The 27,284-nt window shown below is 42.5% G+C and overlaps 3 protein-coding genes across 4 annotated transcripts; 1 reads left to right on the top strand and 2 right to left on the bottom strand.

The window, feature by feature from the left end:
* The first annotated feature begins 490 nt into the window (after positions 1-490).
* lrrc31 (leucine rich repeat containing 31) lies at positions 491-8,674 on the top strand. The gene is made up of 9 exons (XM_085763526.1): positions 491-677; positions 885-1,028; positions 1,105-1,272; positions 2,494-2,658; positions 3,224-3,406; positions 5,031-5,198; positions 5,280-5,444; positions 7,988-8,143; positions 8,295-8,674. Exons 1-9 carry the CDS (start codon positions 554-556, stop codon positions 8,666-8,668), a joined length of 1,647 nt encoding a protein of 548 aa, XP_085619652.1. The 5' UTR covers positions 491-553; the 3' UTR covers positions 8,669-8,674.
* A 1,185-nt stretch (positions 8,675-9,859) lies between these two features.
* On the bottom strand, positions 9,860-14,921 carry lrrc34 (leucine rich repeat containing 34). The gene is made up of 10 exons (XM_085763539.1): positions 14,754-14,921; positions 14,273-14,382; positions 14,128-14,192; positions 13,897-13,983; positions 12,675-12,803; positions 12,461-12,556; positions 12,212-12,366; positions 11,973-12,128; positions 10,273-10,399; positions 9,860-10,167 (listed from the first exon to the last, which is right to left on the bottom strand). The coding sequence occupies exons 1-10, from the start codon at positions 14,846-14,848 to the stop codon at positions 9,952-9,954; spliced, it is 1,236 nt and encodes a 411-aa protein (XP_085619665.1). The 5' UTR covers positions 14,849-14,921; the 3' UTR covers positions 9,860-9,951.
* A 365-nt stretch (positions 14,922-15,286) lies between these two features.
* On the bottom strand, positions 15,287-24,292 carry mynn (myoneurin). Of its 2 annotated transcripts, XR_015034506.1 has the most exons (10): positions 24,177-24,292; positions 23,511-23,580; positions 22,210-22,483; positions 20,558-21,567; positions 19,070-19,229; positions 18,727-18,905; positions 18,437-18,529; positions 17,771-17,896; positions 15,896-16,951; positions 15,287-15,835 (listed from the first exon to the last, which is right to left on the bottom strand). XR_015034506.1 is itself a non-coding variant. In XM_085763263.1 (9 exons), exons 3-9 carry the CDS (start codon positions 22,473-22,475, stop codon positions 16,548-16,550), a joined length of 2,238 nt encoding a protein of 745 aa, XP_085619389.1. In that variant the 5' UTR covers positions 22,476-22,483; positions 23,511-23,580; positions 24,177-24,292; the 3' UTR covers positions 15,287-16,547. The 2 variants fall into 2 exon arrangements, 1 of the variants encoding a protein (XP_085619389.1); XM_085763263.1 differs by having other exon boundaries at positions 15,287-16,951.
* Between the last annotated feature and the right edge of the window lie 2,992 nt (positions 24,293-27,284).

The following is a 27,284-nucleotide window of genomic DNA, read 5'->3' on the forward strand; positions in this document are numbered from 1 at the left end:
AGAACCCAACAACAAACTGAGATCAGGAGGACTCAAATTAAAATGCAGGAGGCAGTTAAATAGATAAAATAAATAAAAGGGGTATATATGATCAAATGAGATACAATAAGATAAGTATAGATGGGATAAAAGAGTTGAAACAGAAGAAGGTGGAAAGGTATAACTAAGAGTCTGAGTAAAACTGACCTTTTAGTTGAATTAGTGAAATTAGTCTCTAAACCTGTCTCCTCTGTTACAGGTTTAAAAACAATGTAAATTCATTAATCCCTAACTGTTATTAAGCCATTTATCAAACTGTCATTCAATTCATTATATACATATATCTGTAACCCTGTAAACATGCATAAAGCTGCACCCACTAAAAAGATCCTTGAATTACAACAGTTGTAATACATTCATCTTTATTTCTTTGGTAAAAGATCATGTATTTAGTTGAGCATCAGCAGTTAATTTGAATTTCTGTTGATTGAGCGTTTGTTTTCTATCTCTCTGGACAGATGGTCAGCGTGGGCGGGACGGCGGCAGTCAGAGACGTTCCCCTCTCGACGTCATCATGAACCAGATCAGGAGGAAGCGCTCAGCCTCAGACAGGAGGCCGCTGGGACGCTTCCTGTCCCGAGGCTCAGAGCGGACAGGGATCCCTGAGGACGGAGAGACGGAGAGGGGACAGGGCTCAGGTGGGTTTTTTGACTTCACATTGGACCCTAATGGTGTCAAAGTGTCACATGAACAGTCAGTCTGCTTCTGGTTTCATTTTTCTTCATGAACCACTGTGGCTTTCATGCTTTTGAAAATGATTAGAGGACTGCAGAAGACATGTGGGCCTACAGTATATTGTGTAAAGAAACTATAGAGAGGATTATTAAAGGTTGTGTGTGTTTCAGGTTTTGCAGAGGCGGTGGAGAGTGAGCGAGACATTGGCTGGGGACAGGTGTGTGTTTTCCTGCAGAAGCTGGGGAAGACGGCAGACAGCAGGAGCCTCAGTGTGGCTCACTGTGATCTGACCGCTACAGACCTGCTGGAGCTAGGTGTGCACACACACACACATACATACACACACACACTTATACAGCCATGTTATTTGTTCTGGTTTCCCTTCCTCAGCCATCCTGCTGCAGTTCCTCCCTCAGCTGGAGGAGCTGGACGTCTCCTGGAACGAGCTGATTGGTGGATGTCTGAAGGCGTTGACCTCTCACCTCCATAATGTGGGCGGGATCAGGATGCTGAGGCTCTGCAGCTGCAGGCTGAGTGATGACGACATCACTGCCCTGGGTAGGGTGAAAGTATTAATATTATGATCATCATTAATGTTTACAGAGTCAACAAGGTCAAACATTCATCAAATCTTCTCAGCTTCTTTTCTTTTTCAGTGAAATGTGCAAGAAAATGTCTGTTTCCTCGGTGACTACAGCTCTGTGGCTGTGAACTGATGATTCAGACAAATGAATACTTGTTTTGACTTTATTTCAAAGAGATGCTTACTGTACCTTTGCATCATGATGCACAGCATTTTCATTTTTCATCATATAAACAAGAAACAAACAGGAATGCCAGCAGATGAAAAATCAAACTACTTCAAGTCAAGTCAAATTTTATTTATAAAGCACATTTAAAATAACCAAAGTTGCCAAAGTGCCGTACAGGTAGAAAGATAAAATCTCTTAGAAAGCAATTCGACACAATTTTACAATCATTTTTTTCATACATGCATGCATGCATACAATACGGAAGAGGATTAGGGCTGCTGTGGGAAAAAAGTTCTGACTTTTTTCTCAGAATTCTGAGAAAAAAGTTCAAAGTCAGAATTCTGAGATTATAGTCAGAATTCTGAGTTCAAAATCAGAATTCTGAGATTAAATTCTGAGAATTCTGAGTTCAAAAGCAGAATTCTCAGAATTTAATCTCAGAATTCTGAGTTCAAAGTCAGAATTCTGAGATTAAAGTCAGAATTCTGAGTTCAAAGTCAGAATTCTGAGATTAAAGTCAGAATTTAATCTCAGAATTCTGAGTTCAAAGTCAGAATTCTGATATTAAAGTCAGAATTCTGAGTTCAAAGTCGGAATTCTGATATTAAAGTCAGAATTCTGAGTTCAAAGTCAGAATTCTGAGATTAAAGTCAGAATTCTGAGTTTAAAGTCAGAACTCTGATATTAAAGTCAGAATTCTGAGTTCAAAGTCAGAATTCTGAGTTTAAAGTCAGAATTCTGAGAGAAAGAAGTCAGAATTCTGACATTAATCTGAACTCACTTTTTTTTCCACAGTGAAGCTAATCCTCTTCCGTACATATACTTGGTACATAAAACAAAGCAAAAAGGGCTCTACCGCAACCTGAGTAGACTGCCATGTTGGATAAAGAGAGAGGACTTAAACACCTCTAGGGTCTGACTCTGGGCTGGTCTTATGAAACCATATTGCAAAACAATGATGATGACATATTGACCTAACATGATGAGGAGATGGTTACCACAGTAACAGAGTGTGGTGTGGTTGTAGGCGAGGCCCTCAGCTGCCTGTCTCTGTTGGAGGTCCTCGATTTGTCCTGGAACGGCGGCGTCGGGGGCGGAGGCTTGCAAGGCCTGCTGGGTAAACTACAGCCACCACTGAGGGAGATTCACCTGGTGTCCTGCCAGCTCACTGCAGCTGATGCTACTGCTCTGGGTAATAAACCCAACCTACATCCTTACTTATTTATTTATAAGATGGCAAACGATCAGATTAGATATTAGGTCAGAGAGTCTGTCTGCTGTGTTTCTATTTCAGGTAGTCGTCTGTTCTCCTGCAGGCTTTTACCTCTGTAGGCTGTATGAAATTTACACTTTTCACCTTCTAAAACGTCATTTATGTGTCACGTGTGGCACATTTTTAATTTATGTTTTATCAAACCTATTATTTGACTTTGATTTCTATTGTATGTATGTTTTTATTGTGTATGAGAGCAGCCGACCGCTGTTGAATTTCCTTCGGGATCAGTAAAGTTGCATATGATCTATCTATCTATACCCTAAAAAAGTGGGATGGACTGTGTCTTGCAATAGAAATTAAACAGACAGCAGAGCATTAAAACAAAGCAGAAAAAACATCAACAACAAAAGAGATATTTGAAATGTCTGAATGAGCAAAGACAGTAAAGATAGTTTATAAAGGTTTTTGGTTGTTAGACTCTTGACGTCATGACCCCCTCTCTTCTGTCTGCTGTGTGATGTGATGCTGTTTGTCCTCTCAGGAGGAATAGTGTCCGTCCTGCCTGGACTCAGTGTGCTGGACGTCTCCTGTAACCCTCAGCTTGCACAGGAAGTGGACGGCGGCGGCTTCAGGGAGCTGGCCGCCTCCCTCTCTGACGCCACCTCTCTCACCGCGCTGCGACTCCAGGGCTGCGGCCTGACAGCGGACTGCCTCCACAGTCTGGGTAGGAGATCTGCACTGTGTGTATGAGACCATGGTGGAACAGACATATCAAATCAGTCACCAAATCAGCCTTTTATCAACTTAAGAACATATCCAGAATTAAGGGTTTTATGTCCCAAACTGATCAGGAGAAGCTGATTCATGCTTTTATCTCCAGTAGACTAGACTACTGTAACGGTCTTCTGACTGGACTCCCCCAAAAAAGTATCAAACAGCTGCAGCTCATTCAGAACGCTGCAGCTCCAGTTTTAACCAGAACAAAGAGATCAGATCACATCACCCCGGTTGTTAAGACCTTACACTGGCTCCCAGTCAGCTACAGAATAGATTTTAAAGTTCTACTACTGGTTTACAAATCACTGAATGGTTTAGGTCCAGAATACATACAGAGTAGAGTATAAACCCAGTAGAGCTCTGAGATCTACTGACTCAGGTCAGATAGTGGAGCTCAGAGTTCAGACCAGACATGGTGAAGCAGCATTTAGCTGTTATGCTGCTCACAAGTGGAACAAACTACCAGCAGACCTGAGATCAGCCCCAACTGTAAGCACCTTTAAATCCAGGTTAAAAACATTTCTCTTTTCACGTGCTTATAGCTGAGAACTTAAAACTTTATCTATTTTCTTTTTTTAAAACTTTTATTTGCTCTTGCTTTTAACTCTGTTTTTAGTGTTTAGTTTGTTTTTATTCTGTCTTATGCTTCTTCTTTTTTTTAATGTTTTGTCTTTATGTAAAGCACATTGAGTTGCCTTGGTATAGGAAATGCGCTATATAAATAAAGATGCCTTGCCTTGCCTTGCCTAGAAGCACAGTAGAGGTTTTCACTTGTTATAGTGGAGGGATCACATACTGATGCTACTGTAAATACTCAGAACCAGGTTTAGTTGACATGGAGTTTAGATGTTCTCTCAGATTTCTCTGATTGGCATCAATTCATGACATTTAGGGCCAACTTCCTCCCTACAGACAGGAAGAAGTGATGTATTGTGGGTACAGACTGTGGTTTACATTCCACCTCATTTTTCTTCATTCTGAAGGTGACTGACTTTTCTCTGCTCATGAAGTATTTCTTTAGTTTATCAGGAAGTAGAGTTTCTTCTCTCTGTGTCCATGTGCATGTTTGTTCCCACTTTATTTTTTTAATTAAAAAAAATATATATATTAGGAGGTAAGGCACATTAGAACAGAAACCAATGTCATAATTACATCACATCCACATCACAATTGAAAATATAAACATATCGATACAATAGAAATACTGTGCATCATGATGAATGAAGAGCAAGACATACAGTCTGCCTAGGATGTTTTCTTATTTTAGTTTTGTGGCCCAATAGGAACGTGATCGGGCGAAAACAAACAATGTACAAATCAAAAAAGAATAAGTAATTGAAGATTCTTGTATGTAATAAGTGAAAAATTGGGAAGCCAAAAGACAGGAGAAGAATCTCATGTGTTTTGAAACGAGCACAGACCAGCCTGGAAAAAAGTCTCTGATATTCCAAATATAACTAGTTGTCCATTGTGAGTTTCATCTTCTTGAAATAACTCAACTGTATCAAATCAAATCAAATCAAACCTGGATTAATGGTGTTTCTGTCTGCTCCCCCCTCTTTGTCCTGCAGGTGGTTTGCTCCAGCGCCTCCCCTCAGTGCGGGAGTTGGACCTGTCCTGTAACAAAGGTCTGGCTGGAGGACTGAACCACCTCACCCAGCACCTCACTCACCTCACACACCTGGAGAGCCTCGACCTTCACATGTGCAGCCTCACACACAGTGACCTGGAGGCCCTGGGTGAGTGTGTGTGTGTATATGTGTGTGTGTGTGTGTGTGTGTGTGTGCCCATGCAGCAGTCACGTGACTCCTTGCTTTCAGTCCAGGTTCTCCCCTCTCTGACGGCGCTGAGGCAGCTCGACGTGTCGTCCAATAAGGAGGCAGGTGGTGTGGTCCTTCCTCTGGCCTCCTCCCTCCCTCTGGCTCAGATGAAGCGCCTGCCACTCAACGGCTGCAGCCTCACTGAGGAGTCATTCACAGCTCTGGGTAAAGATGACACTCTTACTAGTCTTATTGCTGCCGAAGCTCAACAACAAGTGCTTTGACTACATAGTCCAGTAATTTTAGGCCAAAAAAGGGGTCAACGTTAAACAAATTGCAACAGAAGCAAACTCAAGTGGTTTTGTATCCTCAACATGTCCTGAATGAGGGAAAAAAAGCCCAGAAGAATCCCATTAGGGGAAAGTTTAGAAAAACACCCAAACATATCCCATTTATACGCATATAAAAAAGTTTTTTCACGTGTATAGGGTAAAATTTTTAACCTTTAGATATCTCCATGGAAATTACTGAGTTGATTACTTACATTAAGACAAACAAAAAATGTATTACAAGTTTTTTTGAAATCCTTTGTTAACATGAGCAAATTTGCATAAATGTGTATAAATTTTGCATAAATTCCCACCGTTTTTGACGGCACATGTATATATGAAGTTGCTGTGGTGGTACCAGGCATGAAAATTGGAAATGAGTTGACTCCATCGTCAACCGACAAGTTGACCACTTTAAATTTCAAGATGACTGCAATTTTTCAAGACAGCCACATCCTTAGTAGAGCAGGTATGACATGAGCCAACAGTGCATAATCCAATTACGTATGGCTAATTTGCATACATACAACACCTGATCTAAACATTGAGTAGAGCAGGTGAAAATGTCTTGTTCAATCTTGTTAACATATAATATGTTAACAAGATTGAACAAGACATTTTTTAGCTGTAATATGATATTACAGTTAAAAAACTTAAGGAATGGAACCAATTTAGGCCCATGAGCATTAATAGAGACGGAGCATGTCATACCTGCTCTACTAAGGATGTGGCTGTCTTGAAAAATTGGAGTCATCTTGAAATTTAAAGTGGTCAACTTGTTGGTTGACCGATGGAGTCAACTCATTCCCATTTTCATGCCGGTACCACCACAGCACCTTTACATGTGCCGTCAAAACGGTGGAATTTATGCAAATTTATGCAAATTTGCTCATGTTAACAAAGAATTTCAAAAAACTTGTAATACATTTTTTGTTTGTCTTAATGTAAGTAATCAACTCAGTAATTTCCATGGAGATATCTAAAGGTTAAAAATTTTACCCTATTCATGTGAAAAAAATGTTTTATATGCGTATAAATGGGATATGTTTGGGTGTTTTTCAAAACTTTCCCCTAATGGGATTCTTCAGGGCTTTTTTTCCCTCACTCAGGACATGCTGAGGCTAAAAAATCAGATGATTTTGCTTCTGTTGCAATTTGTTTAACCTTTTCTCATAAAATGACTGGACTAACACAGAGCAGTAGAGCTGCTGCTGCTGCTGCTGCTGTACTCTCTGTCTGAGACAGTGGAGGTGATGAATATATGATAGAAAAAGATATTTTTAACTAACAAACTTCACTTCAATCCAAAAAAATATTTGAGACCCAAAAAATTGCATTTGAACCCTTTTTTTTCTTTGATTGAAGTAAAGTCTGTTTTGATTTAAAGTGTTGTTTTCCCCGGACAACACACTTGGTCTTTGTAGAGAAATGGTTGATTTAATTATGGATTTGGACTTTCTTTTTTTTTGAAATTTCAATGAAAATCTTTATTCAAACATACAGACAATCAGTATGTTTGTAAAAATAGACATTGAGTAATTATGACACAATATAGAAAAATAAATAAATAATAATAATATATGTAATTTGAAATATAAATCAAATCAAATAAATAAATAAGGCACTTCATCTTCTTATTTGGGGGTTAGTGAAACTGACTCTTTAAAGAGTTGCAGTGTGCGTTCACTTTTATTATTTGACATTTACTTCAACATAAAATATATGTCCATATAAAAAATAAATTCTTCTGTGAAGACATTAAAGTTGAGTAGGGACTTGGATACCGGCAGAGTAGAGAAATGGTTGAGTTAATTATGGATTAATTGAAGGCAGGGGCAGCGGGGACAGGGGAAGATGATGGAAGCAAATACATGAAGTAAGAAAACATGTTTCTCTAAAGTTTTTCTAAATACTACACAAAGTATTGTTTAATGGGTCTTTAATATTGTAACTGATGTTGATCATTGTGAGTCATAGGAGGAAGGGAGTAACGCACACCGCAGGTTAACCTGTGGAGGTGCTGGAGATGGAGCAGGCAACTTAGAGAAAAGGAAAAAACACCAAACAATTAGCTCAGAGTGCAGATTTTATTTTCTATATTTAGACGACACTCCAGCACAGGGCCTTTGTCACGTCTAACATGAGACAGTTATCATCTAGATGTCAACAAAGAGAGCTAACACAGCAACAAATTCCCCAAATACAATACAAACACATATTGTATCATTCTAGAGAAATGGAAAACAATATTATTATATTGATTAATATGATTATTTAAAAATCAGAAAAAAAGAAGCAGTGTGTATACTCCAAACATGTCTATACAGGACACCAATGGACACATAGGCACAAAATGCCCAGATATAGCCTACACACAACATGATACAAGATAGATAGAAGATTGAGATCTTCCCCCTGATTTGTGTGTGTGTGTGTCAGCCCTGGTGGTGCCGTACCTCCACAGCCTGGATGTTTCCTGGTCTAAGGTGGTCGGCGGTCACTTGGCTCTGCTGCTGGACGCTCTGCAGCCGTCGGTCCTGGTGGAGCTCCGCCTCAGCAGCTGTGACCTCTGCACTGACGACCTACGTCACCTAGGTAACCAGGAGTCATTGAAGTTATTCTATTTAATTTGTGCTTAGTTTTTGAGTGATTTGAGTGTAATGTATGAATCAGACACCAATGGGACACTAGATATCCACTCTCAGGTTACTTCATCATCACTTTCCACCTGACTTTATCTGTGCAGCTGCCGTGTGTACGCGTGGTTGTCTGTCCTCCCTGCGGGTGCTGGATCTCTCCTACAACGGCTCGGTGGGCGACGGCGGCTGGTCGGCCCTGTTGGCAGCGGGAGGCCTGGGCTCGCTGGAGGACCTGGACCTCAGCCTGCGACCGTCGGCCTCCGCGTCCTGCTCGGCCTGGCTGCCGGCGCTGCTCTGCGCTCTGCCTCGACTGCCGGCGCTGGCCCGGCTGGCCCTGCAGAGGTGGACCATGGGCTCTCAGGACCAACAGCAGCTGAGCCACTGCCTGAGGAAGAGGAACGTCCTGCTGGAGTGGGATCCAGACCATAAAGACACAACATCATCCTGTGAGACAACCAACCAGGAGAGTCCAGAGGAGTAGGGACCAGAGAGGAGGGACAGAAAACATTTATGGCACCTGCAAGATTTCATTTCATTTCAGCCTGAGGGGCAAACTCACTGCAATTTTGTGGATTTTAGTTAAAGGGATATTTCGACATTTTGGCAAAATCGCCTATTGCCATAATCCTTATAGTCTTAGCAGTAGGTTCATTACCTTTAATTGTCAGTGCAAGCTATTCTTAGATTGGCGGGGCAGAAGCGTGAGCTGTACAGTATTTCCATGTTTCCCTCATCAAACTCATCAAATACACAATCCAACAACTCCAAAACACTCTTATAAAAAAGTTGTGACCTGCACATTCACCACGCTATGAGATAATAACGTTTAATTATGTAACATTAATACAAAGCAAATACTCGGAACTACTTGCACTTTTGAATTCACTCCGCCCAGCAGCCGTCCACGAGAGCGTTTTAGAGTTGCTGGATTGTGTATTTGATGAGAGAAAGGCGAAAATATCATGTGCCGTGCAGCGCTCACGTCTCTGGCTTGCCGATCTAAAAATAGCTTGCACCGACAATTCAAAGGTAATGAGCCTACTCCTAAAATTATAGGGATTATGGCAATGGGCGAATTTGCCAAAATGTTGAAATATCCCTTTAATTTACAGATAATTAATTTAAACAAATGCCACATTTCAGTTGAATTTATAATTTACACTCATACTTGTACAGTTTATGATGAATAGTTTTAGTTTCCATCATCTGGTCAAACACTGTCACTCATGACACTGAATTGTGAAAAGTCTGAACTAAAACATGTAACATCCTCCAGCTTGTAAAGAAATGAGTCTGTTTTGTTGGAGTAGACAATTCACAGTGGTTTTTACATCATACAATTAGCAGGACTGATCTTACCTGCAGGGTTTTTTAGAATAAGTGAAAAGATTCATATGTGAACTAATCAGGTTCAAGACTTGTGAGGTGGTGGATCAGAGATCAATAACCTCTATTGGTTTAGAAATAAATAAACTGAATGGAATTTGAAAAGAAAAGACAAACACGTGATCTATAGAATGTCTTTAGATGAATAACAGGATAGAGAGACAGTTTTGTTAATATTAACTGTGACCTCATTATAACCCAGCAGATCAGAGGAATCACTCATAGTATGGATGGTGAACAGATGATTTTTGCAATGGCTACTGAAATAAAACAACAAATAAAAGAAAACAGATAACAACCTCATTTATTGTGTTATTTTTGTGTGTGTAGACATCTGGGTGTGTGTGTCTGTGAGCAGGTTCTGGGCGTAGTGTGACCTCAGCAGAGCGGCAGAGAATCAATCTGCTGCTTCTCAGTGATCTTGGTAAAGGTGCAGTCTGTCCTGGCTGGGTTGGAGTGGCAGTCTGTCCTGTAGTAACGTCTCCTCACGTTGTGGAAGACCTCGGCCAGAAACACCCGACCGTCCACCTGGTACGCACTGACGTCTGTGTGCTCCGGCTGCAGGCGGCCGCTGGAGATCAGCTCTCTGAAGGCCTGAGGGGGGCGGCAGGGAGTCAGGGTGAGGGACATGTGTCTGTTGCAGCTCAGCAAGGTGTGTGTGTGTGTGTGTGTGTGTGTGTGTGTGTGTGTGTGTGTTACCTGGCACACAGGCTCCTCTAGTAGGTTTCCCCAGATGTAGATGTGTGTTAGAGTTGTGTTAGCTTTCATAGCCTGGGTCAAAGACAGCAGCCCCTCTGTCCTGATGTTGTTGCTTTTGACAGACAGCCTGACAGACAAACACACAGTGTGTATGTCACATACTGTATGTCATTTATATCAAGGTATTTTTATTGAGTTTTCTACAAAATATAGTAAAATATATATAAAATATACAAATACAAACAGTCGAAACTTATTAAGAAAACCACAAAGCACACACCATATATGGATACAACATCCTGTATGCATAACACATTAAATATACATATGTTTTCCAATATTCAACCCATGTACAGACATATGCAACAATCGACAAGAGAGAGAAGGGGGGGGGGGGTTTGTCTAAATAAAGGCAAGCCAGGTTTTATGGAACCTTTTTACAGAGCTCTGAACCGTGCATCTGATTTTTTTCTAATGCCATTACCTCGCAAACCCAACATGAATGGGATGGAGGTGTGGGGGATTTCAAGCTAAAAAGTATAAGTAATATTGAGAATGCCATTAAATCTGAGTGATGTTTGGATAGCCCGCTGTTGCCAAGGGATCTGGGTCGGTCTTCTTTTTTTCTTAGGAGAATGTTTTGAAAAAATCTCTGAACAGAATGTGTGATGTGTCAATATATTCAGTTACCATAGTCTGGAATTAGATAATAATCACTTGAGACAATGGTTCAAATCTGGAAACCAGGAGCCACCAAGCGGGCATATAAGGGTTAGTTATTATTTTTCAACGGGGTCAGGATCTGGAAACCCACTGCTCTCAACAACAATGTTTTGAAACTTCAGAGGGTGAAATATCCACTTTAAAGGAGACATATTACTTTTTGAAGGCTCTTTAACATATATCTGGGTGTTTGTTTTGTCTTCTGGCCCCCAAAATATGAGAATTGACAAAATAATCTGTAATTTTCAGGCTCCCTAGATTGAAACCCATGTGGTTTTACGAGCTGTTCCCTTAGTTGTCTGGCAATGATGTAACTAGTTTTCGATTTTGCATAACCCCACCCCTACCTGGTACCGGTAGAAAGGGCGGGGCAAGCAGTGGTTCATTTGCATTTAAAGGGACAGGCACTGAAACCAGCCGTTGTGAACAGGGCTGTTTTGAGAGGATGAAAAGAGCTGTGATGTTTGATCCTTGTCACAGACATGTCTTTAAGACACCTGGGAACTATTTTAAGTTGTGGATGTCTCCTTTAACTCTGTCCTCGGAGTTCAGGGTGATGCCCTCAGGCCACGGCTTTGTTGCACCCATCAGAAGAACAAATATTGTAAGTCCTTCATTCAGTCTGTCTGCCATTAGGCTTTTAAATCTCAAAGCAGGATATCTAGAATAAAACTTCTGCTCCTGCTCTGTTGGTTTTACAAAAGTATTTATATCACTATTTATTTATTTATTCTGTGTACCTTGTGGTTACACTGTATCTATTTCATCTTGATTTTAGTCTCTTTGTTTTAGCTGTATTGCACTCGCCCATTTGTATTTGTATTTGTTTCACAGATGTCCTCCTGTTTGTTTACTACAGTTTTCTTAGGTAACTGCTTAAACTTAATTGCTCCCAGTGGATAAATAAAGTTTTCTGAGTCTGAGTTTAACTCCTTAGCAGTGCAGGAGTGGTGTCTATCTGATTTAATAACACTCACTCTCTCAGGGTGCAGCCAGGCCAGGCAACGGCTTCACTCAGGTACACGGCGCCCTCGTCTTCAATCCGATTGGATGAAAGATCTATGATCTCCAGGGCCGGGTTCCTCCTCAGCACCGCAGCAAGATAGTGCACGCCGTCACGCGTCACTCGGTTACTACGGACGATGAAGACAGAGTCATCTAACCGGCACCAACAGTTTGCCCCATGCAGCGTGTGATCAGCTGTTGTCCTTCCTACCAGCGCAGGTCCAGGTAGCGCAGGCTGCGGTTCAGCATCAAGCCTTCACACAGACTCTTCATCCCACTGTCGGTCATCCCCATCTTCCCCAGGTGGAGCTCCACCAGGCTGCTGTTCAGCTCCAGCATCTCAGAGCAGTGCACCGCCCACTCTTCCTGAGAGACACAGAGGCTCAGGTTGCAGTTGTACAGGTGTGACTGCTGCTTTGTGTCATAATGTGTGATCAGTGTGATGCTCTGTTGTCCGTACCTGATGGCTGAAGAGCAGCGGTCGGCTGATGTCCACACAGCAAAGGCTCTTGTTGCTCTTCAGCAGGATGGTGAAGGCTATCACACTCTGAGTTTGCTGCAGGGCCAGAGGAGAGGTCAGAGAGTCGGGCTCCTGGTCGGACTACGCTGCTCTGATACAAGTTAATACAGCTGATACGACATCATGGACGGCCTGCGGTGCTGTGTGAGTTTACCAGGTCGCAGTCAGCCAGCTCCACCTCCTGCAGGGTGGTGTTCACCTGCAGCATGCCGGCCAGGGCCATGGCTCCTCTGTTCCCAATCTTATTACCTGAGAGCCTGAGAGAGAGCAAGGTGCTGTTCAACTGTGGAGAGAGAGAGAGATCATTATTTAAAGGTACATTGTGTAGGAATTACTCCCATCTAGTGTTGCGGTTGTATATTGCAAGCAACTCAATCATATTTTTCATGCTGCATTCACGTGAAATTGGGCAGACGGCAGACGGACGACAGCCGCTGCATGTATCGGCATAAACAAGCCTCTATGTAAACAAGTGGTCCGTCAGCACGAGGCAAAACAATACACTGACAATATGTTGTCATGGCGATGTGGTATTGTTTACCTGACCCACGTTTTACCGGCTTTCTCTCGACTTCTGTGACTAAAATGACATCTGGTTTGTTACCGACGGCCATCTGCCCGACTTTGGATTGAAGTGAAGTTTGTTATGGTTGAAAATATCTTTTTCGTTTAAATCAACTTTTTTTTGAATTATTTGAATTAAAGCAGAAGTAAGCGATCCGGTGGTTTTGGCTAACTTCCTGTCAGCCGATGGAGTTAGCAGTCCCTGCCCTCGTCCCTACGTCACCACATTCACGCGCATCCCTTGGCTGCACACACAGAGAGGACCGCCCCTTTATGCCGTTCTCTCTCCTCATTGGATAAAGGTTGTAGGATACAAGGAAAGTTTTCTCCTCGGCTTACAGCAGAGCAGAGTGACTGACAGACCCGTGTTTCAGACCAAACACTCTATGCAAGTGATTGCTGTCGGAAGATAGAACTATTTAAGACTTATATTAACACAAATATTCCGCTTACTTCTGCTTTAATGTACCTCCACACTTATGAAAGTATATGAACATTTATATATAGCTTATAAGCTTTAGAAATGGCTTTGTAACACTTTCCAGATTGATAGATACATCACAGCATCATGTGTTGCTGTCTCAGTCTACTTCACTTTGGTTCTACTTAAGTGATAGCTTTTTCCCTTAATAAATGAAATCATCATGTGAAAACTGCATTTTATGTTTACTTGGGTTATCTTTGTCTGATAATTAAAATTTGTTTGATGATCTTAAACATTTAGGTGTAACAAAAAGTAAGAAATCGTCGAGGGGGGCACTGTAGCCTACTGTTCCTTGTGTGTGTGTGTGTGTGTGTGTGTGTAGATAAACCTGCAGACTCCTGCTGAGGATTTCAGCTCCCTCTGTCAGTATGTCATTGAACATCAGGTCCAAAGAGCGCAGAGCTGAGTTCTCCTCCTGCTCAGTGAAAACATGTAGTTTAACACAAATTACAACTGCAACATGATGCAGTGTTAACATCCAAAGGTTGTGTGTGACAGGTAAGATGAGAGTTTGAGTATAAATGTATCCACAATCAATGAAATATCCCTCATTACCCACCTGTAAGAGTTCAGCCAGGTGGCCCGCACCTTCATCTGTGATGTTATTGTACCTCACATCAAGATCTGTTGACACACAAACTGTGAACTGAGTGTTTAAACATCCTGACCTATAGTGAAGTTGTTTCTGAACCTGACCCGCTCACCTGTCACACACTTGTTTTTCAGACATTTACACAGAATATGAAGGTCTTCATCGCTGAGTCTCTGAACGTGTCTCAGTTTCTTGTTTCCAGCCAGTTTCAAAGCAAAATGTCTGCCAAACACACAATAGAGTTTTATTGTAACAAGACCTAGCCTATGTGGTTTGACACACAGAGACTGCAATGAAATAGGCCTACATAACAACACGTTTTGACCATAGACTGTAAAAAATAGGTTTTGACTGGCAAAATCAAAGTTCTTATTAATGTATCAGATCCTGAAAAAAAGGTAACCTCAAAATAAACCATGGTTCTTCTGAAAATGCATAACTGATGTCGAGTGTTTGCTTGGAGTAACTCATTTGGAAATACCAGTAGTCCATTTGAAATCCGCCTTCGAAGCAGTAAGTTATTGTTTGGTGTATTAAAAGGCAACATATAAAATGCAACATTTCATCATGTGAATGTTCAGTTCAACACATACTCTGTCAGCGTCGTCTCCTCTAAAACTTCTACAATGTTTGGGTTCATCTTCATCTCGTGCTCTGCGCAAAGAGCTTCATAAAAGTCGCGCGCCATCTTTGTTATTGTAACATTTGAGTTGCTACAGCAACAAAGGAGTACGGCGTCTCGCAAGGGCGGAAGCCCAAAAAACTGACAACGATTTTTATTTATTTTTTAAACATGGATATTTATTTTGTTCTGTAATAGGCATTAATGTAATATATATGCATTAATGTTAACCCAAACATTTTTTTTTTAAATAAACAGTTCTAATCAATCATTTATGAAAGGTTTATGGGTCGATTATTAGCCAAGCACAGGTTTTGGGTTGATATTTTGGAGAAAATCCTTCTCTACTGCAACACTAACCATTTGTTTTCCTTAAAAAAAAACCGTGCTGACACTGCAAATTTAATTTTAAGTGAATTGAATTTCTAATGTAGGTACGAGCTGGGCTATTTTTTTTTACAATGCACAATCCCCAAAAATGGTTTGATAAATGTGCCACATGTGTCCCTTTTGTTTTTTATTTTATTTTCTTGTTCTGTTGTACAGTTTTATACAGTAGTGAAGCAGTGTGTGTAATTCACATTTCTGTACAATTAATGCAGACATTTTTTATTCAACACAAAAGAAATAAATTGTGAACCAGCTACTTTCAAGTTGACAGAAACACTGGAAATGATGCAGTTTTCTAACTTGAAGCACACACACATTTCTGACCTGACCTGAATTACCTGAAACAGCTGCTTAAAAAAATTGTACTAACTAAAAAAACGCCAACTATATTACAATGAATCAAAACCTCTGTTTGCATTAACAGGGCTGTGTTTACAACAGTAAAGCCACCATTGCTTGTCAACACTTAGAGGTGAAACATTTACAGATTAAAAAGCTCCAGCTTTGTTAAAGACAATAACAACATGGACTCATTTAGAGCTGCAACAATTAGTGGATTGATTGTCAGAAAAAAGAGATACCATTTTAACAACCAATCAATGTTCACGTTCAGGCAAGAATGGGCAAAATTTCAGCCCCTATAATATAAAGACTTTGTTTTTTCTGTCTTACATCACAGTAAACCAAGTATCTCTGGGGTTTGAATTATTAGTCAACAAAAACAAGACACATCTGCTCATTTATTGATGAATACAATGGTTACCTGCAGCCCTAAAATCATCAGTGTTGTTTGTGTGAAGCAAATCGCACACCAATTGTTTCAGAGTTATGAAAACACTAGGTGAACCAGGAACTAAATTAAAGTTGCTATGGTTACGGAGGGTTATCTGCTCTTTCTGATAGATTTCTAGGTTCCTTTTTACTCTTTGTGTAAATGTGGCTGAGTTCTTTGTGTCAGGGACAAGAGAACAGGAGACAAAGCTTAGTTTCTTTTCTCTCTCTCTCTCTCTTTTTTTTTTTTTTACACAACTCAGGTGTCATTTTGTATTTTTTCCATCATTTATAAAAGTAGTTACATTATACAAACTCAGGGCAACAGCTGAGCTCTGGAAACAGCAAAATCATCTCACTCAAGTTTAATGACACATGAGAAAAAAGCCGATGACCAGACAATCTGAGGTCAAGTGTGCACCAGAAAAGTGAAGCACAGTAGGTCATCCTCGTTTCTTGATCTGTCTGGCTTCATTTAACTGATTTAACCATGTAGTGATCAACTTTAGGAGTCCAATCGTTTTATTACTGATAGAAATGAAGGGCAAAAACTACAAAAACAAGACCCAAGTTGTAATAAAGCAGGTTTATCCTAGTTTTAGTCTCACTGCTGAGGAGGGTTGTTTTCGGCAGTGTCCACTGTCCTGATGATGACGATCTGCTCCAGGCCCTGGGCCGGGGATGGCGGGGGCCGCAGCTGCTCCACCAGAGCGTGGAGGGTGTCCGAGTTGATGGTCTGCTCCTGGTCGGCGTCGAAGGACACCTGGTCGGCGGCAGTGATTGGCTGGTGAGTGGGCTCCGACTTGAAGCCCTGGATGATGGTGGCAGTGGAGGCATCGTTGTCGGTGGGGATGTCGCCGTCTGAGGACGGACCCATGGCTTTGGGGTTGGGGGTGTTTGGTTCCGGGTTGGCCGGCTCGCCCTCTTGGATAGACATCAGACCTTTGTTTTCCTGGGAGAGTTTGCTCTGGACGAAGGCCATGGGATGGCTGGAGGCCAGGAGGACGACTGCTCACACACACACACACAAACACAAAGTCAGAAACTGAACCTGAATCTGGGTCATGATCAGGGCCGGCCCCTGGCATGAACACTCTATGTGGTTGTTTAGGGTCACAGCCGTTAGGTGGGGGGCCACATCCTGAGGTCTGCAGCACGCTATGAGCTTTATATGTAATGTGAAGTCAATATTCAGCTTCTTTTATCTCACATTTGAGACATTTGGTGAAAATAGAACGGCAGAATGACAACATTTGTGCTCAAAAAGCAATCTTACAAAATTTCATTTTAGACTTGTTTTCTACACTTATCTATTACTCTATTACAATTCATATCCTATTTCAAGCACCAAAACAGTGCATTCTCATGACTGAAGGAGTGTTTTCACAAGGGATTTGAAATTTTTCAATAAGCAGACCTCAAATTTCCAGCATTTGGCCTAAATTATTTCTTTATACTGTTCTAGGACAAACTGGCCTCAGTGTGCTTACAGCGGAGGTTCTAATATTTAGGCATAAAACACTTGAGTATTGTTACATCTGCAAGTATCTTAAAAAGATAAATTTAAGAAAATATGCAAAAGTTGAGAAAATGGCCTCAAACCTCAGAGGGGATAAACATGTCTGTATTCAGTTTTAACCAGTGATTTGGTGTTTGCGCTTAGAGTGGGCCACAAACAAAACAAAAATCTTGTTTAGGGGGCCACCAAAATCCTAGGGCCGGCCCTGGCCATGATCTTTTTGCATCTTTGTCTGTCACAACAATATAGTGAAAATCTCAGTGCTGATGCCTCCACAGGAGCAACACCCAGATGAGGTAACAGCTCACCAGCTCTGGCTCTCTCCTTGTGTTGCCGCACTTCATCAGCGTGAGCCTTCTCCTGGTGTTTGATCATGTTCTTCACGCTGGCGAATCTGTTTCCACACAGCAGGCACTGCACACCATTGTTCCCCTCTGTGCACAACACAAACACAGTGTGAGACAGATGAAACCCCCCCGTGGCCCTCTCTCCCTCCGCTCTGTGAGGAGCAGCTTTAGCTTAGTTAATAACTGGCTGATCCACTGGGTCCAGTCCTGCTCAGCAGAGCTGGGTTATTACAGTACATTAAAAACATGCACATCAAGTATAGAGGCTGACATTTTCTCGGGATTCCTGCAGAATTCCCGTTCGTCAATTCACCTATTAGTACCGTGATTGGGATGTTCCAAATCTGATTGACTTTGCAAAGTAGACCTGAGTACACTTACTTCTAAAATAGAAAATACGGTAACAGGACAGGATCAGGAGTGATTTATTCGGGATTGGGACAGGACGGGATTATTTTTTGACTTTGTCACGAGACCAGGATGGGATGGGAATTTTTTTGAGGGAGCAGGATGGGACAGGATTGAAAAAACACTCCTGTGTGTCAGCCTCTAATCAAGTATGACTTAACAAAAGAAATGACTCTACAGGCACTGTTTTGGAGTTTGGCCCGGGATCTGGAAACTCACCTGGGTGAAGTCGTCGCATGTGTTTCTTCAGTTCCGAAGACGTCACAAAACGGGCGTCACATTTTGGCTGCGAACATTTGTACGGAGTCTCACCTGAAAACAGAAACGCACGCACAAATATGTCAAGAACCAACACAGCTCATGTTGTAAACAACATCAGCCGAGAGAAATCAAAGAGCTGTAAACTGCTTCAGTCCGTCCAAACACGTTGGAGGGAAACCAGAGCAGCTCCACTGTTCCACCTGGCTGAGCTTCAGGCTCCAGGTTGAAGACAATGCAACGTCTCTCACCTGTGTGTTTTCTTGCGTGTGCGATGAGAGAGGAGGAGACGGAGAACGACATGCCGCACAAGTCACACTGGTACGGCTTCTCTCCGGTGTGTCGTCGTTTGTGATACGTCAGGGTGCTGGACTGAGCAAACGCCTGACCACAGATGTCACAGACGTACGGTTTTTCCCCGCTGTGCAGCCTGTAGGACGGACACACACACACACACACACACACACACACACACACACACACACACACACATTTAGACTTTGTATCTAAACAGAGAAATATAAGCAATGTGAAAAACTAGAGTGTCAAGAAGAGAGGCTGAGTTGTCACATCACTGGTTTTGGACATTTGTACCTGATGTGTATTTTGTAATTGGACGACGTAGCGAACTTGAAACCGCATCTCTCGCAGGTGTAAGGCTTCTCCTCGCCGTGGTGCATGCGGCGATGAGCGACCAGCTGACACTTCTGAGCAAAACACTTTTCACAGTCGGGACAGTTGAACGGCTTCTCGCCTGCAACGAGCAGCAGAGAGACAGAGACACAAAGAGTTTAGTCACACAGCAGAGAAAAGAGAAAACAGTTCATCGAACCTCTGATGTGTTTGATTTGGTGCTGAAACTACCGGCACTTGTCAGCAGCACCAAACCGTCTCCACTCTGATCACAGCCACTAATAACACTGAGGAGGGTTTCTGTTAACCTCATGTTGTGACCTGCTGATCAACAATATGATCAATAAGTCTGTCATCTGCTGAGCTGGACCTGATGCATCTTGTCCTGTAGTTAAGGACCTTTACTCCATATGTCTCCACTCTATCTATCCGTTTTTTTTATCCCCCTCCAAATGCACTTAAAATTATGACTACTACACCTAGTGATAATAAATAATGAATACAAATGAGAAATAAATAATCCAGAATAGGGACACACACATAAATAATGAATAGAAATGATTAATCGAAGAAACATTCCCTTATTGCACTTGAAGAAATTAATTAATTAATTAATTAATAAATAGTGATAATGTCCAAACAATCAAGTAAAGTATCCGTGGGTGACGCCCTTACAAGTTTAAGAGTCTGATCACCCATGGGTAAAGCTGTTTTTGAGAGCACTTCCCATATTGGCAATGCCCAGTGCAGTGATCGCCGGTTCAATCCCTGACTGTAGCCTACTATTATGCGTCATTCCCTCAGTCTCGAAAGTTGAAAGTGAAAGTTCCAAAGCTGTAGCACAGATTTCAAAAACTGTTAAAATGTCAAAAATCTGATAATACATAAATTGCATCTTGACAGCATGGAAATGTTGGGGATTTGTTTTTAACGATAAGTGCTTTGCTTCATAAGAGAAAATCTGATGTTTAAAAATGCCACTCTTAGATTGACTGTAGTTGTTCCCATGAGAGCAGAATTTAAAATGTTCCAGAAAATTTAATTTTTGAGATAAAATTCTGATATTTGCCAAACTTCATCAACCAGGACTTCAAAAATATTCTCTGTTTTTTTCAGGAAGATTGAAAATGTATTTAGCAAGAATTGGATGGTATACTGTATGTTTACAGTCAAACGTTCTCATGCACTGCAGGACAGCATGAAGATGCTCTCCAGCATGTTTGGTGTCAGTTGAGCAAAAATTCTGGGAGAGTGATGGACTTAATAATTCGTAATGAGTTCAAGTGGACAAAAGTTTCAGCAGTACTGGGGCGACATTTTGGTGAAAGTTGCAAAACTGTAGCATGTACCGTTGGTTTGGTAGGAATTTTTTCACTGTTTATGCATAGGAAGTAGCTTACGCTGCCCAGCCTATACTGAGGACTGTCCTGAGCTGCTCCAGTCACTCACCTGTGTGTATGCGCAGGTGAGTCTTGAGCTGCGTGGCCTGTCTGAACGTCTTGGAGCAGAAGATGCAGACGAACGGCTTCAGGCCCTTGTGGATCTTCTCGTGCCGCCGCAGGCTGCTGGCGTCTTTGAACAGTTTGTTGCACTCGGTGCACGACAGCGACATCTCGTCCATCTCCGACGGGTCCTGTTCTCCGATCTCGGCTCCCTGGTCCTCGTCCTCATCTTCCTCCTCGTCTTCCTCCTCCTCGTCCTCCTCGTCGTCGGCCCCCATGGAGCCGCTCTCCTCCTCTCCCTCCTCCTCCTCCATCCTCCTCTTGCCTCGGCCCCTGCCTCTCCCTCTCCCCCTGCCTCTCCCCCTCCCCCTTCCTCTCCGCCCCTCTCCGCTGCTCAGGCGAGCCTTCTTGGCCGGAGACTCGTCGTCCTGCGAGGGGCTCCAGTCGGCCGAGGTGTCCCCGAAGTCCTTCACACTTGTGTCCGAATCTTCTAAAGACACATCTTCATTGTTATAACTTCCTCTTCCTCTTCCTCTTCCTCTCCCTCTCCCTCTGCCTCTCCCCCGGCCCCTCCCTCTGCCTCTCCCCCTCCCCCTGTAGCCCTGGGTTTTGGGGGTGCCGTCGGCCGAGCTGCTGGGCTCCGCCTGCTCGCTGCTGAAGCTCTTGGGCCGTCCTCTCTTCCTGCCCGGTCCAGTGCTCCTTGGCGTTGTGGGGATGTACTCTTCGTCGCTTCTGTCTCCCTCTCCCATGTCTTCGCGTTTGATCACGCCTTCCCGCTCGATGCCGGCCCTCCCCTCCTCCCTCCAGTCCCCACCCATGGAGACAATAGACAGGGGAACCGGCGAGCTGGGGCTCCCAGGAGAAGCTGGACTGGGGGGAGAGAGTCCGGCCTCTTTGTCCGCCTCTGACTGGGAAGTTTCGCTCGGCTCGGACCAGTGGGGGATTTCCTCCAGATACTTTGTGGCCTCAGGCATTCCCAGGAACACAGCTGCTCGACGCACAGCTGCTTGTCTGGTGCTGAAAACATGAAAAATTCACAGTTAAAGGGATATTTCAACATTTTGGCACCTTTAATTGTCAGTGCAAGCTATTTTTTGATCAGTGGGGCAGAGCCACGAGCTGCTTAGAGCTACGCTACGGAGGCTAATGGGATTTCCATGTTTCCCTCATTAAACTCATCAAATACACAATCCAACAACTCCAAAACACTCTCATTAACAAGTTGTGCCCTGCACATTCACCACGCTTTGAAATAATAACGTAATTATGTGACATTACGCCACACGAAGCAAATACTCAAAATATACTTATGCTTTCAAAGTCACTCTGCCGAGCAGCTGTGTCTGGGATGTAGTTCCGGCTTCGTATTTGCCACGAAAACAACTCGGTCTCGTAACATTACATTATTATCTCATAGCGTGCTGAATGTGCAGGTCACAACTTGTCCACCAGAGCGTTTTGGAGTTGTCGGATGGCGTCTCTGCCCCGCTGATCGAAAAAGAGCTTGCAGGGAGCCACCGACAAGTAAAGGTAACAAACCTACTGCTATGACTATAGGGATTATGGCAATGGGCCAATTTGCCAAAATGTTGAAACATCCATTTAAATCTGACTTCTCTCCAGACCAATCAGACGGCCTGTATTTAAAACCTGTCTTACCTGCTGAGGTTCATCTGTCCAGTGTAGATAAACTCCAGTAGCTTCTCCAGGGCGTAGCGGCTGACCTTGTCGGGGTCCAAGGTCGTGACATCTTGAACTTTCTCGGCCTGGGAGGAGAAGTACTTGCTGAAGGCAGCCAGGATGTTACGGTGAGCTCTGAACTCCACGTCTCTCACCATAATGGTTATGTCGCACAGGAAGTCCATCTCCCGCTGCTGGTGCAGACGCTGCAACAGCAGCCTCCCATGATTGGTGACATGAGTCATCTCTGCTGCTGGAAAACGACAGACAGTCAACATCAGTGTCCGTTACATCAGTTTAAATGTTCTCTCTCTGTATGAGCTGTTGTCTTCTGGGAGAAGCTGTAAGAATTGAACTGAAACTGAAACTGATATTGGCTGAGAATATTTATATTTCAAAATGGTTCATCATAATGAGCTGCAATCTGCAGGTAGTGAAAATTTTGACATTTACACTTGTCACGTTTTTTTTTACTGTATTACATTAGGTCTGTTCATAAACAGCTGCTGTGTTCAAGGTTACTGTTGCCCCGTGTTCCTCAATGGACAAAGCACACACATTAGTTACAGTTTTTCTAACCCGTATTCACATGTTTCACTATTATAGACATATTCTCACTCATGTGACGGCTCATGAAAACAATGTACCTTCATCATACAGAATAACAGTCCTGCACTATTTTGTATTTTCAGATCAAATCACTTTGAAATCAGTTACACAAACTATGTTGTGTTACATTAGAATTTAAAAATTAATGGGTTTGTCTACAAAAAGCCAGAAAATAAATGTTTATATTTCCCCACACTCAATAACATGATCAATTCATATGACTTTTAGTCCAAAAAAACTGACAAAAATGTTATTTATGAAGAGCAAAACAAACAAGCTAAATTAGAAAATTGTTACACTTGAGACATTTACAAAAATTTTTAAATCTTGTTTGAAAAATCATTAAAACATCAAATTGATCTTAAAAATTGGTGATGAAGTTTTTGTTATGCTGACAATAAAACAACATTAGTGAAGTCTTTTTCAAGTGTGTTTATTTTCTGTTTAAACCTTAAATTAAGATGAGTGATTACATTTACAACATCTACTCATTAAATTGAGTTTTATAGTTTCTTTACAAAATTCATTCCCGTCATTAAAATCCAATATTATATCTAGATAATGGACACAGAATATTTCAATTATATATCATAAAAAGATTTCGTCTCAAAGCACAGGGGAAAATGTGAATTTCACGAAGTTATGATCAAATGGTAAAAATAAAAACTTACTCTCAGTAGTGTATCAGTGATGCTGAGAAGTTGAGACACAGCTTCACCTCCTTTTAGATTGTAGACCTCTCTGTTGAGCAGAATTAGGAATAAACAACACATTATGTGAATGTGTTAGCAGACAATCCACAGCCTATAATAACAGCCTCACTAATGATTTACCATCTAAATAACAATTCTTCTACAGATAGGACTCTCTGATTCAGCAGCGTTGACAGGTGAGATGAAGAAACGGTTTTGGAAAATAAAAGCTCCCGCCTGCTTCCTGAGCAGGCCTGCGGCTGCGGCTAACGCTAGCGGCGGTGTCGTAGATAGGTCAAAATGTCCCCTATCTCCCGTTTGTCCCCCCACACAGATGGATGTAAAGTCTGTGTACAGTAGACGCCACCGTCGGAGTGGTTATTAGTTGTTAATGTCTAACAGGAACGGGTAGTTGGTGGGGCTGAAGCTAGCTGTTTTCATAGTGGTAAAAAGCGCGGAAAACATTGTGCTCTTATTTCGAAGGTTTGTCGGTTTGCACCGGTGGTGTCGACGTAAGTTGGCACAAAATGCCAGAAACGCTTGTTTCGGATACTGGTCGTGCAAACATGTCATTAATTGTGTTATTTAGTTCAAATAAATGCAGTAATTTGATCCAGAGCAAAGTAAATAAAAGCAGTAAAGTACCTTCTAATATCCGCGATCTCCAGCCATTATCCTGTGACGTCGTAATTTCTCGCGAGACTGCACGTGACCAAAGATACTAGGTATGCTCAAGATGAACACGGCACCGCCTCGACAACGGACGGGAATAAGGTAAGTTACCATCTCAAAATTACCTAAATCATTCAAAACATGTCCTTATCAATGCACAGAGAACTCGCTGGTCTTTATCTTGCAGTGTTTTGCAGCACAGCACTTATTCACTTGCATATGTGTCTGACTCACTCAAACTGGGTGTTATCAGAACCTTGCAACACAGGGCTGATAATGTAGCTACCAACCTCCACTCGGGCCCAAGTAAAAGAACATGAAGATTTAAGGGGAGCTCTGAAAACTTGTGGCTATCCGAGTTGGACTTTTGATAAAACAGCAACTGTGTGATGGTGAGGAAATGAACAACACACACAAAAACCATAGTCATCACATGTGTGTCTGGAGAATCAGAGAAACTCAGGAGGATATTTAACAAACATCCATTCCCTATGTTTCAAACCCCAGTAACACCCTCAGGCAAAGGGTACACCCAAAAGACAGGGTACCACACACTTGCAAAAGCAACCTGATAACCGATATGCTGTCCAAGGCAGCAAGGAATGCAAGGACTTACATGGGTGAAATGAAACAACCTGTAAGCAAATGCATGGCCCAACACAGAAGGGCTAACTCCTCAGGTCCAGTTTCAGCTGTCTTTTCACACCTAAAGGAAAAGGCACACTCCTTTGAGGACAGCAATGTTAAGAGTTTGGACAGATGGTTTGAAAGAGGAGTAAAAAAAAAAAAAGAAAAAAAAGCCGTCTACGTAAAAGTGGAAAAACCATCCCTTAACAGGGGAGAGGGTCTGAGACACTACCCATCTCCCATTTATAATGCTGCCCTTTCATCCATACCAAGAAGAGGAAACAACTCAACCTCACATGACTCTTAATTACCGGTACTGTCGTCCACCAGGGTCCCACATGACTCTAACAACAATGGTCAAGTGAAACTCTACCTAGCACAAGTAATTTTGTGAACACACAGAGGGTAAATAGCTACCTGGGTCTTACTCCACTGTTGGTCAGACTAGTGAGGAGGATGCTGATGAAGCCCTTTGGATAAGAGGCCAAACGTCTTCCTAGACAAATACAAGTCCAGTTGCCTTCGATTCAATAACGATGACCGGCAGTGAATGAGAATATCCACCCACCATCCATCCATCCAGGGTATGCCCCCTCCCCATCATCATATATGCACACACATTCACACATTACAGGATCCCTGGACTCTTGCACACACCTTGACTTTTAATCCTATTTTATATGTATGATGTTTTTAATATATGACTTGTTCTGACTGGAAATGGGAGGAGAGTTTTTTTTAAGTATGAAATGTGTTGAGTGGAAATGTGGGGATTGTTGAGCACACATTTCTGGTAAGGACAATAAAGGTCTTTTAAGTTTAAGTTTAAACCTGTTCAAGAAAGCCAGGGACAGATTTGGGGGGCCTGTAGATTTAAAGTTTTATTTATTTGTTATTTAACCATAATTATCCAGTAAAAAAAAGAAGAAAGAAATACAAATGGAGACAGGTGACAGGTGTAATAACTGCATATGACCTGGGATTCCATATGACAGTAATTTTATATTTTAAAGGCTGTCTGGGTTGGGAGCTCTGCTGAGCTTTACTCGTCCTCAGGCTTGAGAGGTCAGAGAAATAATTAGGGACTGAAAGCAGGATCCAGGACAGCAGTGGGGTCAAGTGAGGAGGATAGTGACGGATGAGACCAGAGGGGAGAGCTAGTCCAGTGAGTGAAGCTGTAATGTGCCGGGAACAAGGGGAGATCAGAGAGTGGGAGGGCAGGGTTTGGAGTTTATGTGGCTCAGCTGGAGGAGACATTAGCTATTTTTCTTTCCAGCCTCATGTTAAAAACACTATAACGCTTGGTTATTGTGGTTCCAATCAATGTCTGTTCATCCTGCCTAGTCTATGTGAGTGTGTGAGCCCTAAACAGTGAAGCATGTTTCACTGGATTGTTTAAAAGGAATAATTTTTTTAAATATTGTCAGGCATTCTCACATTTTCTTTGTCTTCTTTTTTTGGCAACAGTGAAAATGACCAGCTGATTATGAAAGCAGTTGTACAGTTCCTGCATCAAACTGTGTCTAGTGGAGAAAAAACAGCTGCTGTCCAGTGGAGGGGCAGTAATATGCTGCCGGAAGAAGGCTCAGGTGAGGGTGTGTATGATGTCAACAGTTAGTCACGTTAGTCCAGTTTAAATGTGTGGACTCCATCTGTCCTGTAGAGGGAGGAGTGGTTCCAGAGCAGATTCAGATAGTTGATAAGTAGTGAGTAGCAGGTGGACTGGAGCCAGGTGTTGATGCTGCTAAACACTCTGCAGCGAGGGACAGCGCAGAGAGAGGACCACAGATAAAAACACACTCCCATCTGGCAGCATGAGAGTAATCAGTTCTTCAATGGATTTCAAAGAGTGACTGAACATGGGCAGAAACATGGTTTTTGCTGACCTCCAGTGGCTGAAGTGAGACACTGTGAGGCCTGAGAATGTCATCATGTGTGGAGGAAATGGAAGGAAGGAGATCAGTAAGCACTCTGCAGGTAAATAGGCCTACATGATGGGTGCATGGCTCAAACAAACATGAAAGAAGTTAAAGGGCCAGCACTCGCAAAATGTCCTTTATAGCTTTAAAGGGACATTGTGTAACTTTTCCTGTTCTATCTATTCACGAAAATCGATTATTTGGTTCTTCAGTCTGTTTTTCATTAATCAGTAATCCCCCCATCAACAAACTGAAGTGTTGCTTTCAGCTCTGAATGAGCCGTTCATATCATTCATATCTCCATGGAGCGGGTAAGCTCGGTGCTGCTGCCATGTGGTGTCCCCATGTTTTTACGTTCAGTGGCAGCGTGACGGTAGGAAACCACGGAAACTCAGCGGAGACACCGGAGCTGTCGGCTCAGGTGGAGGTGGCGTCTGTGGAAAGTCACCGCGGTAACGCAGTGAGGAGGAATGGAGCGTTACACTGATGCTGCATTCACCTGCAGTCGGGCAGACGGCCGTCGCTAACAAACCAG

Source organism: Trachurus japonicus, chromosome 20, assembly GCF_045865225.1.
Source record: "Trachurus japonicus isolate A0001 chromosome 20, Traja_1.0".
NCBI lineage: Eukaryota > Metazoa > Chordata > Actinopteri > Carangiformes > Carangidae > Trachurus > Trachurus japonicus.

Bases quoted from the DNA above. Each gene is read 5' to 3' on its own strand.
- lrrc31 (XM_085763526.1), top strand. From the start codon at position 554: ATGAACCAGATCAGGAGGAAGCGCTCAGCCTCAGACAGGAGGCCGCTG. The intron at 1,029-1,104 runs GTGTGCACACAC...TCCCTTCCTCAG, and splicing joins TACAGACCTGCTGGAGCTAG to CCATCCTGCTGCAGTTCCTC. The intron at 5,445-7,987 runs GTAAAGATGACA...TGTGTGTGTCAG, and splicing joins GGAGTCATTCACAGCTCTGG to CCCTGGTGGTGCCGTACCTC.
- lrrc34 (XM_085763539.1), bottom strand. From the start codon at position 14,848: ATGGCGCGCGACTTTTATGAAGCTCTTTGCGCAGAGCACGAGATGAAG. The intron at 10,400-11,972 runs GTGAGTGTTATT...TTTGTCTGTCAG, and splicing joins CCTGGCTGCACCCTGAGAGA to GCTGTCTGTCAAAAGCAACA. The intron at 10,168-10,272 runs GTAACACACACA...CGCCCCCCTCAG, and splicing joins TAGAGGAGCCTGTGTGCCAG to GCCTTCAGAGAGCTGATCTC.
- mynn (XM_085763263.1), bottom strand. From the start codon at position 22,475: ATGACTCATGTCACCAATCATGGGAGGCTGCTGTTGCAGCGTCTGCAC. The intron at 18,530-18,726 runs GTGAGAGACGTT...TTCTGTTTTCAG, and splicing joins ACACGCAAGAAAACACACAG to GTGAGACTCCGTACAAATGT. The intron at 17,897-18,436 runs GTGAGTTTCCAG...TGTTGTGCACAG, and splicing joins CATGCGACGACTTCACCCAG to AGGGGAACAATGGTGTGCAG.